The sequence below is a fragment of the Tupaia chinensis genome, unplaced genomic scaffold, assembly GCF_000334495.1.
Source record: "Tupaia chinensis unplaced genomic scaffold, TupChi_1.0 Scaffold000228_1, whole genome shotgun sequence".
In the NCBI taxonomy this organism is placed as follows: domain Eukaryota; kingdom Metazoa; phylum Chordata; class Mammalia; order Scandentia; family Tupaiidae; genus Tupaia; species Tupaia belangeri.
Window position 1 is genome coordinate 2,429,331 of NW_006159703.1, and position 12,411 is coordinate 2,441,741.

A 12,411-nucleotide genomic window follows, 5' to 3' on the forward strand; every position below is an offset into this window, starting at 1 on the left:
GGCGGGGGTGGTGGGAGCTAAGCTTAAGGTAGTTGCTTTGCGGGTTCAGAGGAGAAATCATGGTCCCTCGTGCCTTTAGTGATTGGGCATTTAGAGGTCTGGCTTTTATTATAATGGGCTCTGGAGTATTCAAGAGAAATCCATTAGAAACAGCTGACTCATTTCACTGGGTCACTGAGTTGAAAGAATTTTAGCTTCATCTTTGTTCCAGGTGACAGTTGTTCTGAAGTCCTCATGCTAGTTGCCTAATATATATTGATATGGTTGAATTAATTACAAGAGCAATAAGAGTTTTAAAGGTCCACTCTTTTCCCCAATAGAAGACAAAAAGCAAGAGCCAGACTTTTAAGAGATAACAAATCGATTCCAGCTGCCTATCTACCTGGGTGTATCCTTGTTTATTCTAACTTATCTTCCTTCTCTTGACAAGAAAGCATGGATGCCTGGTAGAGTTGAGCTTTTTGAATTGCTTGTTTTCAAATGCCAGGAAAGAAATGTTGCATTAGGATGATCTTTTCTTTTTTAATTTTTTTTTTGAGAGATTTTTGCTATAGGCTGCATGTGCTCACCAGAGAGGCAGAGACAGAGAAAAAACGAGAAACCACCCCTCGGGGGGATGGTCATGCCGCAATCCCTTCTCCTGCATTCTCTTGGGATCTTGGGCATACATGCACACACGCCCAGCATGAGTTTAAGCCACCAGGCTTGAACCACAGTCGACTATATGGGAGTCTAGCGACATAGCTATTATGCCAACTGCTCATCCCAGGAGGAAAGTCTTAATAGTCCAGGAAGGCATAGCTCTCATTTTCCTTAATTTAGCTGACATCTTTCAGGTGTAACCTGTTGCTAAGCAGCGGACCGTGTAATCTAAAGTAGTGCAGAGTCCTTCAAATGAACAAACTGCCGCAGGGTGGCAAACCAGATTTCAAGTAGCTTTAGTGTCAGCTGGAAAAAAGATGGATTTCTATGTGCCACTAACAAGGACACATCACCAGTTCTGGGCTCGAAGATCACAGAGGTAAGATACCTAGTTGCACACTTGGAAAAGAGAATTGGTGAAACACAGTGGTGGTGGATGGTGCTTCAGGCCTAACTATCCCATCCAGCCCCTGCCCAAGCGTCTCGGATGTTTGCCCTAACGCATCCTTTGTATGAGCTGAAGGGGAGGATGGTTAGTCTCTGCTCTTACCTCTGTCTGGCAAATTCCTTCCGACTCTCTGGATTACAAGTGGTTCCTCTCTGTGCTCAGGGTATTGGACTATTATAGGAGCTTTTATTTGGAGCCCCCAGATAGATGGTGGGGGACCTGAGGATCTCTTAACTTCTGACCACAGTTATTTACTTGTGTGTCCTGGAAGCACCTTTGACTCCAGTGTGTCAGGAATGATCAAGACTTTCTGATGCCTTCCAAAGGTATAAATGTTCTTTCATAGCAACTACTCAGCATATTTGAATATGCTCCTGGTGGTTCAGAAATGATTTCAGGTGGTCTGTGGATACATACTTGTTATATTAGGTTTTATGATTACTTTATTGGAACTGAAAATTTTATTCTTTCTTTGGTTAATTCTTGCCTTTAAGGAAAGGTGACTTAAAAGGAGAATCGCACAGGGGCTTGAGTTTGAGAAACAGTGATGGTCAGCAATCCTCCCCTGCCCCAGTGTATAGAGAGAAGCAGAGGAAAGTCTTACAGGAAATTGGTGGTGAACTTAGGCTAACAACCCTGTGGGCTTTCCACCATCCCACATTTTTCTATGACTTCAAGAAGTTTCTGCCTCTCTTAGGTCTCCTGCAAGAACACTGTCCTCATCAAGCCAGAAATCTTGCCCAGAGAGTTTCTACCCGGGCCCCTGGACTTGAGATGTCTGAGAGAGAAACTTCTGTTGGAGGGAAAATGAGAAACACTGAGAGTCACATCTTCATCCCCAGGGCCCCCCCTCCAATTTTGAGATGTGTTTTCTCACATTTTAATGTTTCTAAAATTGGGCTGCATTTTACAAAATTGTTGTTACTTACATCAATAGCTATTTCCTGCCAAAAAGCTGTTATTAGATGGATAGTAGCTTAGAACTGAGACATGGTTCTTTCACTATATTTTTCTCCTCCAAAGCAAATTACACTTGAAAGTCGGGACTTCTAATAATTGACACGCTGAAAGAAACTTTCCTTTCAATGAAAAACTTTTATCTCATGGCATTTTTCATTCATTGAATGCAAAAAGTTAGGAAGGAGGAGTCAAGAAAGATATGGAGACATTACAACAGACTTGGTTTTCTAGACACCACCCACCTAGTTCCTGGTCTTCCTCTCAAAATTTATAAACCCTTTGTATTCTTTTAGTGCCCTTCTCAGAGCTGTGCCATATAGAATATTCTAGAACTTGCTTTCGAGAGGTTATGTCTGAATCCTCAACTGGGGGAAAGATGAACCAGTGTCCACAGTTTCAAGCAGACATCACTCTGATGTCACAGCTTCTTGATTTCCCCCATATTCCACTTTTTTTTGGTATGAAGAGAGCCGCCTTTGGTCTCTTTTTCCAGATGGTGAGCTTTGGGTGGATTAGAAGTACGTGATTAGACTTGACAAACCAGAGTCTTTATTGACCATTTTTGTTCTAGGTAGAATGGAGGTTAATAGATTGTTACTTTTGGTTACCCAAACCAAGGTGGGGGTGGGGGTAGGGTGCTGCTGCTCAGAATTATACCCATAAAGAACAGACCAGCCTTTCTCTGGGAGCCAGGGGTGGTGCCACTGCTTCAACTTACCGCTTCACTTAGAACGCCCGAGAATAAGCATCAGAACTTGGCCTTTAGAAGTCAGTGCAATAAATAAGCTGGAAAAGGTTGAAGAGAAAAAGCTAAGGAACTGTGAAGTATGGAGCCATTGAAAAGGACAAAAAGCAAGAGTAACAAAGGGGCAGATGGAATCCGGCCCCGCCTGGCCTTGCCAAGCGAACTCTGAGAAGCTCTGTGTGGAAAGTGTTCTCTTTCTGTCCCGTGAAGCAATCGTGTGTTCCTAGCCAAATTCTCGGGCTGTTTCTATGGCGCTTGCAAGAAGAGAGTAGAGCAGCGTTGATATGACCCTTCCCTTCTCACTCTGCTTCTTCTTCTCAGCCCCATAAAATAAATCTCTGGTTCCAACGAAAAGGTTTAAAAGAAAATGGAAAACAAAACAAAAACCTGGAGGGTGGTAACAGAACATACTGTCTAAATTCTGAGTTTTCAGAAAAGAAGGAGAATTTCTCTAAGAGTAAACGGTGTTTATTTTTTTTTTTTGATTTTTCAATCAAATGGAATTGCTTAATTAAAAAAAAAAACTTAACTCTTTTCTCCTTAAATACTACAGACAACCTCATTTTATCGCAGTAGACACCTAGAAACAGAACACTGGACCCACCAGAGCATCAGAAAGTCAACTATGGAAAAATTACGGTTAGCTGGCAGCTCTCAATTCTAAACAGAAGTGTCCCAAACTTACTGAGTTTGACAGAAATTTCTTAAAACTGGGGAGTTGGGAAAGTTGAACTCCTTTTAATTCTATTCCAATTGTTTCCTGCATAGGGAAAGTAAAGTCAATGCATCAAATGAAGAACCAAAGAAACATTTAAAAACTTGTTTGACTAGTATTCAGTATGTGAGATTATTAAGTAATAGCTTGTCCTCCTAGTTAACCTTGTCCTGGAATATATATAGGTTATTTGTAGCCGCCACTGCTATAATATTTTCTGAAGGATGCCAAGCTGTATGCAAGATCTTTTTGCTAAAGTCCAGACTGTCGACACTGATCTCATCTTTTCTCCGCTTGCCCCCCACGCACACTTTTCGGGGTTTGAGGATAGCCCGGGGTTTGCTGTTTTCCCTTGAGGCCTCAAGGGTCACGTCGCGCTTGGTGTTTCGGTCAAACATCCTGAAGAAATTGTTGTAGGAGCCTGTCATGATGACACTGCAAAGTAAATAGGAAAAGGGGAGTCGCTGAGTGTTTTGGAGAAAGGTGGTAGCATATCCCAATTCTGCCTTTCTGTAGCACATGACATTACACTGTAGCTAGCTTACTGTATCGGAGGTTTTATTAGGAAAATGGAACAGGCTCTGTAATCGTGACCACTGACTTCCTTCTGGGCTTTTAAGAGTAAGCCAAATTTTGGGGAATGAAAGGTAATCCTTTTCCTTGTTATTTACTTTTAATAGATTCCTTTTGGTTCTTTGGCTTAGTAAATGAGTCCAGTGGTTTTAATGATCCCCGCCCTACTTACCTCCTATCAGGACTGGGAGACCAGAATGAGGTTGTGAAAGTAGGGATACTCTGAAAACAATGCCTGGCTGTCCATATTTAAAGTATGGTTTCCATAGGGGGATTCCTGGGTGGTCTGACTTTCCAGGCTTCATCCCATCAGCCCCAGGGAGAAATAGTGATGGGACAGCAGGCTGTCCTCTCCCCTGCTGAGAACTGGCTCTAAACCCAGCCTTTTCAAGAACACCTGTCTACAGAACTGACAGGGTCAGGACTTCACTTGATAGGAGAGTAAACATTCAAATTTTAACAGGATCTGAGATGGTGAAATAGATTTTGTACAATGGATAGAAGGTTTCTACATTTGTACAGGGGTTATCTCTTCTCAGGGATAGCTACAGTCCATCAGGAAAGGCCTAAAGCCTTCCAAAAGTTTCTGAGTGAAGGTCTGACCTAAGGGGTAAAATGAAAGAGCAAGTGTCCTTAGTTTTTCACACAATTTGGGATGTGTGAAGAGGTGGAGGAAAAACTGATGAGACTGGGCTGTAGCAGGGGCGATACATTTTGGGGTACTTTGTCCCCTGTGCAGGTAAATGAATCAAAGGTTAGATTTTGTTACTCTGGCTCATGACTGAGGCTGTGAACCGTGTGTTTCTCTGTGCTTGAGTGATCTGTCTTACCCAGGTGGGTAGGGTGCAGAGGCCTTTACCTCTGTGATCTTATTGCAATGTCCATTATCCCATGTACGATTCAGGGCAGAAGTAAGTAATTGACACAGTGACACGTTGCTAGGAAGTGGCAAGTCAGGCCTCAACCCTGCATGTGCCAGAATCTAGGGCATAAGAATTTAACCACTTAGCCTCACTGTCCTGTCCACTGATGTTCACTTCTCTGAGTCTGATCTGGCTTATTTTTAAACAAAGAGAAAATCACCCCTTTTTTTTTTAAAAAAAAAATCTCAACTTTATCTGAACCAAAAATAAAGGTTTTCAGTGTGATACTGTAGAAGAATCTTGATCTTAAGATTCAAACTTAAAACTTCTTCCTTTTGTCTCTGCTACTTACTAGCTTATGAAGTTGGGCAGGTTACTTTATCTTGCTAAGCCTTAGTTTCCTCAACTGTAAAATAGTGATGATGAAAAGAACCTTGTCAGATGAATGTATGTCAAGGTTCCTGGTAAGATAGAGGGGAAACTGGAGCAATAAGTCATACCTATTAATAATAAACAATGAAAAATCATATATATATATATGATATCTATATCTATTTCCTTCTATATAAAACACAAAATGATATGGCTGGCCTCGTCCCCCCTTGGGGTATATGTTCTTACATGTCAGTTGCTTTGTTCCCTCTTTTACATCATCCGAGCAAGTGTGACTGGGTTTTTTTTTCCAGGCTGGCTAAGGAGAGAGTTTGCTATGGTTTGAATGTCCCCTCCAAATCATGTTGAAATTTAATTGCCATTGTGATGGTATTAGGCAGTTGGACCTTTAAGAGAGGATTAAATCATGAGGACGATCCCCTCATGAATGGATTAATGCCGCTACGGTGGGAGTGGATTAGCTATGGTGGGAATGTGGCACCCTTCTTCTCTGTGTCATACACCCGTTTGTCCTTTCATCTTTTGCCTGTTATTATGTAGCAAGAAAGCTCTCACCAGATGAAGCAGCTTGATTTTGGATCTTAGACTTCCTGGCTTCCAGAAATGAGAGTGAGATTAACCTCTATTCTGTATGAATTATACCCATTCTGTGTTTTTTGTTTTGTTTCATTTTAGCATCAGAAAACAGACCAAGACAGGGTTCATTTTGGTCAGTGGCAGACAGCCAAAATTCGAGCAGAGAGAGAGACTGCTCATTCTCACTGAAAGCCTGGCTCTGAGTGTCTTGCCATGATAGTATCCAGAAGCATGGAATTCTACTATTGGTAGCATATTCATTGAGGAACTTTGTCAGCCTCTGGTAGCCTGCACTTTGTTCTCATGGAAGTCAGAGAAGCATCTGTATTGGTCAAACGAAAAATGAACTATGGGCAGGTAATGTGAAGTATTGTTGAAATGAAAGTCCTTAACAAAATCACTTGGAGAGAATGTGATGAACGAGGTGAACTAGAATTTGATAAACGAACCATGGGGTCTTTGGCCAGGTCTATACTAAGAGTTCCCAGGAATAATTTGTGAGCTAGAAAGCCCACTTTGCATTCATCTGGACTATGCAGGCTGGTTTGCAGACCGCTATTCATTTCGATGTCTTGTGAGTAAATCAGAGAACTTTCCAGTTGACATTAAATTGTTACCTGTGCAAGCCATGAAAGAAGATTCAAAAGTCTCACAGTATCCCTTCCTTCTTCCCAGGCTTGATCTCAGGGGTCAGCAGTGTGCATCCTGGCCAACTTTGGGTCCTCCCTTTAGCTATATCACTACTCCCCCCAATCCCTCTAGGAGAAATGGCCTCAAGGTGAGGGCCACCTTTGGAAGGTTCCCAGAGCTTTACTTACCTGTCTGACCCATTCCACACACACTCAAATTTGTCAAAAATGCAGTCATTTTCATAGAGGGAGCACAACTTGCTGCGGAGGTAGTCATGAACCTGGGGAGGAAAGAAGGCTAGTTGTTTAAAAAATCATTTTGTTTTCTTCTGTAGGTAGCTTCTCTTCTGACATGAGCTGTTTAATTCTTTCAGTGTCCATGTGCCTTCAATCAGATGACCCTGGATCAGAATCCAGGCTTGGCCCTTTCCAGCTGTGGAACACTAGGATGGGTCGGTGAGTTTTGTATGTAGCCAGTTTGGAGTAAACAAGCTTGTTTGTGTAGACAGTGGCACAGAACAGGGGCTAATCAATGGTAGATTCCCATTTTCTAAGCTGATTGGCTCACAGGTATGAGAGAACATTTTTCATCCAGTCTTTAGTTGGATAAACATTCACTGAATGCCTGTTGCGTGCTTGGGATCAAGCAGTGAATGAAATGCTCTTGTGGCGCACTCATCGCTACATAGCCTAGTAAATAATGTGAAATGTTCCACGTGGTGATACAATTGTAAAATGGAAAAAAAGACTGGGAGATATTACTGTATACAGGGGGAGTAGTCAAGACTTCACCTGATGTGGTAGCACTGGAGCAGAAGCCTGCAGGAAATGAATTGAGCCACAACAATAGGTAAGGAAAAGGCTTTCCACACCCAGGGGACAGCAAATGCAAAGACTCAGAATGAAGAGGTCCTGGAGGGGGTATGATAAAAGAGGGATGACAGATGACCAGTTTCCATGGCCCTGTATTCTGAGAAGGCACATCACAGAGAAGGTCATTGAGCCTGCTGTGTCATGCCCTGAGACTGTCAGGGCATGAGGACAAAGGCAGAGAGGACCAGCTACTACCTGGGTTGTGATGATGGTTTGGGCCAGGATGAGCGTGACAGTGAGAACTGATTAGATTTTTCAGCTGTTTGGAGGGAGAGCAGATAGGAGTTGGAGCAATGCTGAGGTTTGGGGAGAAAAGTAGCAGATGGTTCCCAGGTCTTTCTCCTGAGCAAGTGGAAGGATGGAGATTCCACAGTCACTTTTGGGCATGATAATTTGGAGACACCTCTGCAAATGGAACAGTGGATAATATGCTAGCTATTGCGGGCTAGGAGCTCCATCCAACCATCATTCTCTTTGCTTTAGTGAAGCACAGGATTATGACAGCCTTGGTCCATGATCTCTCAGCAAAGAGCATGGTAGAATGCTGGCATTCAGATTCCAAAGCACACACTCTGAATTACTCTGCCTTATCAACGCACACCTAGACAGGGCTGTGATAATGAGCTCTAGTGAGTGAACTTCAGTGAGGCCAAGAGACGGGATTGGGGAAAGGCAAATTACCAAGAGCATTGTTTAACTTTGGATTAAGAGTGATAGGCCAGTCTCCTTTTCTTTTCTTGACCCTAAGAGTGCTGTGGGATGCAGAGCTCAGAGGCTGTTGTGTGCTTAGTATTAGGTAAAGGAAAGAGGTCAAACTCATCCTATGTTCCATTAGATGTTTTGGGTATTTGGAGAGCTTTGGGATATTTGGACAGTTAAGTATTTCTAACTCTGCAAATTAATGTCCCCCACCTTTACTCTCTCATTCCCAAAGAGGTCCAGGTAACTGTTTCGGTGTTATGGTGACAAGAAAATCCCTCTGGCAGGATAGATGTTTGGCATTGTTAGATGCACCCGGGAGGTGCCAAGTGTGTCCTCACCCTAGAGAGATATTCCTGCTGAATGACCTCCCTTAGGGAGCAGAGTGTGGGGATGCTGCTTAAGATGGGGTCTCACTTTATTTCTCCTCCATAAACTTTTCCTTGATCTTTCATCATGCTCCTTTGGCATTCTGTCTTTTGTATGCACACCACAGGTTAGTAATGAGTTAAGGCAGATGTGCCTTGAAAGTGTGGACTGATTAGCAGTCCTTGCTGAGAACTTTTTTTTTTCTTTTTAAGTGGTTTTTGCTATAGGGCGCATGCGCTCGCCAGACAGACAGAGACAGACAGAGACACAGAAAGCGAGAAATCATCCCCCCTCATGGGCGATGGCCACGCCACAATCCCTTCTCCTCCATTCTCCTCTCAGGATCTTGTGCACACACGCACATGCGCCCGGCGTGAGTTTTAAGCCACCGGGTCCGGGACACAAACCACGGTCGACTACATGGGAGTCCAGCAACAAAGCCATTATGCTAACTGCTGGTCCCTGTAGATAACTCTTGACAGGTGAATGTTGGGAAGGATAAAAGGGAAAATGTAGTCTGAACTATTTCTTCTGCACAGCATCCAAGGTCTGGGGCACTCCTGCCTGCCTCCAATAGAGGGCATTTAAAGAAAAGGAACGAGAACAACACTACAAAGGCCTGTTGCTTTGTTTGTTGTTGTTGTTAAATCGCCAGAGGGCATATCTGCTTGCCAGAGAGAGAAATCACCCCTTTGTTTCTCCGTCCTGTCAAGATCTTGAGTATACACACACACACACACACACACACACACACACACAGCTCTCTGTGTTTTTTAAGCTGCCAGGGCTTGAACTGTGGTCAGTCATGAGGGATATGGCTCCCTATGCACATGGCTTAACTGCCAGGCTTAGGATGTTGCATTTATGATTTCTAGCTAAAAAACAAACTTCGGCAAACCAGGTGGACCTTTCTCTACCAGAGGAGACAATAAGGTAAGATACATGCAAAAGAAGTATCTAGAGAGTGGAGTCCGAGACAACTTCAGAGTCATTCTATTTGATGCTTCTTTCTTTCTTGGTTCTTTTCTATGTTCTCAATAGCTTATGACACTAGACTAAGTTTCCCAACATGGTGGTCCTCAAATTATTTACTTGTAGAAGCCTGTCATGTAGTTAATGGGCTGTTTGTGAAACTTAGCAAGACTAATTTCAAGAGTTGACACACTTTTTCTATAAAAGACCAGACAGTCAATACTTCAGGGTTTGTAAGTTCTGTGGGCTCTGTTACAACTACTCAACTCTGCCAATGTAGCATGAAAGCAGCCATAGCTAATATGTAAGTGACTGAGCTTGGCTGTGTTTTAGTAAAATACCTTTTTCTTCTGTGAGTAGGATAGAAAGGGTCTTGACACTACAATCCACCCTCACGTTCAGCCAGCTTTGGATCTCGGGCACATGCATTCTTGGTGTACTCAGGGAGGTCTCTGGACATACTCAGAACCTTTCTGTGGAATCAGCTTCACAGCGAATGGTATCCTACTGCTGCATCACTGTCTGACCCTAGTCAAGATTTATTTACTGGTGGGAGACTGGATTTGGATTGCTGGTTTGTAGTTGGCCAACCCTTGTTTTATATAAATAGCTAAAGTCTACAATTTATTCATGGGAGCATTACCTGTCCTGCCCAGGGGAGGCATTAGTAACTGATCATTGTGAGGTACACTGGGAAAGAAATAGATCTTTTTCAACAATGTTCTAGACGCTCACCGAATCAGTGTATTTACTTTCTTTTATTACCATCTTTAATGTTGTATTGGGTTGTTGGGAAAAGTCGTGATGCATTTTTGTATAGAAGAAAATGTCAAGACTTTTCTGACAACCTAATACTTATTTTGAAATATATCTGTAAAGTTTAAGAAAATATTTTTGATATTCCAATATATGGTTATAACAATTTCTTAGTGCTCTACAAAGAAGACGAAATCTATGTCTACCACCAGCTGGACATGGATTAAGAGCCATGAGCTTAATATGCTGATTTTTTCATGTTACAGCCAGCTAGCTAGGTTCTAATACTGGCTTTGTTCCAAAAGCCTTTCCCTAAAAGAAAAGTCTACTTGTTCTTGACACCTTTTGTTCTAGATCTGCTTGCTCGCTTGCTTGCTTGCTTGCTTTCTTTCTTTCTTTCTTTCTTTCTTTCTTTTCTTTTCCTTTCTTTCTTTCTTTCTTTCTTTCTTTCTTTCTTTCTTTCTTTCTTTCTTTCTTTCTTTCCTTTCCTTTCCTTCTTTCTTTCTTTCTTTCTTTCTTTCTTTCTTTTTTTCTTTCCTTTCCTTTCCTTTCCTTTCCTTTCCTTTCCTTTCCTTTCCTTTCCTTCTTTCTTTTTTTGGAGAGGTTTTTGCTATAGTGCGTGTGTGCTTGCCAGAGAGACAAAGAGACAGAAAGCGAGAAATCACCCCTCAGGTGGGATGGCCACGCCACAATCCCTTCTCCTCCATTCTCTTGGGATCTTGGGCACGCAAGCACATGCGCCCGGCATGAGTATAAGTCACTGAGTCTGGGACTTGAACCACAGTCGACTACATAGGAGTCCAATGACACAGCCATTACGCTAACTGCTGGTCCCAGACCTGCTCTTTTTAAGTCAAGGCTCTCCAGAAGGTAACACCACCCCAAACTCAGGTGCTAGTTCCCATCACCTTTTCTTTTGTACTGAGAGTTGTGACACTAGTTTTTTTTTTTTTTTTTTAAGTTGGTAGACACAACTGTTGACTTGGGACCTGGAGTCTAGGCAGGCATCAATCAATAAGGTTCATATAAATAAGGTCTGCTCTTTTGCTGAGAGGTGACAAAACTCTATGTGACCCTAACTATTAGCTCCCAAGTTTTACTCTGTATCCTCAACCTCTTCTCTAAACTTCTCCTTCTTCTCTTCCTCTGACTGAAACTTGGCTCCCCTGTGAAGACACTGCTTCTCCTGGGGATGCTCAAGGAGAGACTGTACCAAGACGGGGTGTGTGGGCTCCAGACATTGTTCTTGTCCAGAGCCCCCTCACCTCCTTTGAAGTCATGCCATCAAATGTTGTCTTCCTTTGTCATTCCCTGGAGTAACTTTAGCACCTCCATTTTGCATCAGTTTCCCATTCTCATTTTTAGTGGTCCAAATTCTTCATTTTCACCATATTTAATGAGTTTTTCCCTTTGCTTCCTGGGTCATGTTATGACCCTTGGCATTACTGCACCTCCTGAATAAGTCTCACTCTGTTGCTACTTTCAGTCTTTTTAGGTCTCTCTTCTAATCTCTTGATTCTATCCATTTTTCCTCTGTCCTTTATTTCCTTTCTTACCTAGCTTAGATTTGGCCATCTATTGTTACAACCAGTGCCTTAGAGTTAATGTTAGCGACAATGACTAGTCTTGTACTCCTTCCATTGTACTCTCTTGGCAAAACCCTATCACTGGTTAAACCTAACCTGCTGCCCTTTCCTTCCTGTACCAAGCAGGCGAATATGGCTGGGGAGAAACAGTCATATGGAGTAGTAGTATTATACTTTAAATCAATCATATAAATCTCAAGTGCATCTCTGAGCAACCCTGCAAACCTATAACATTTTCTTCCTTCTCAGTCAGCTCTTGACCTTGATAAGAAAACATCAACCCACTCCCATCACAAAATTTACAAACCACAGCATCTGTAGCTATATGCACACTGTTCTCCCTTCCTTTGACAGTTAAATTGTTCATATTTCATCTAAGGCCATTTCTGCAATGGACTCCATTCCCTCAAGGACTTTGCTCTTTCAATTGTCTGTTTCTGTACTGGCTTATTTTTATCAGTCTAAAGTATACTGTAATAACTTCCTTCAGCCCATAGCTCATTCCAGCTACTACTTCATTTCTGTTTCATTCTAGAAGAACATTTGTTCAAGGAGTTGTCTATCCTCATTATGATCATATCCTCTCTTCTATAGTCTTTTTTTTTTTTTTTT

General features: G+C 42.4%; 1 protein-coding gene across 8 annotated transcripts in view; it reads right to left on the bottom strand.

The window, feature by feature from the left end:
* Positions 1-3,619: 3,619 nt before the first annotated feature.
* The window catches only part of PPP2R2B (protein phosphatase 2 regulatory subunit Bbeta), a 527,631-nt gene continuing 518,839 nt past the window's right edge, over positions 3,620-12,411 (bottom strand). For all 8 annotated transcript variants that reach the window (XM_006148042.3, XM_006148048.1, XM_006148043.3 and 5 more), the window contains 2 exons: positions 6,734-6,825; positions 3,620-3,945 (listed from right to left, as the gene is read on the bottom strand). In XM_006148042.3, coding sequence (XP_006148104.1) covers positions 3,666-3,945; positions 6,734-6,825 — 372 coding nt within the window. In that variant the 3' untranslated portion in view covers positions 3,620-3,665. The remainder of the gene's footprint in view (positions 3,946-6,733; positions 6,826-12,411) is intronic.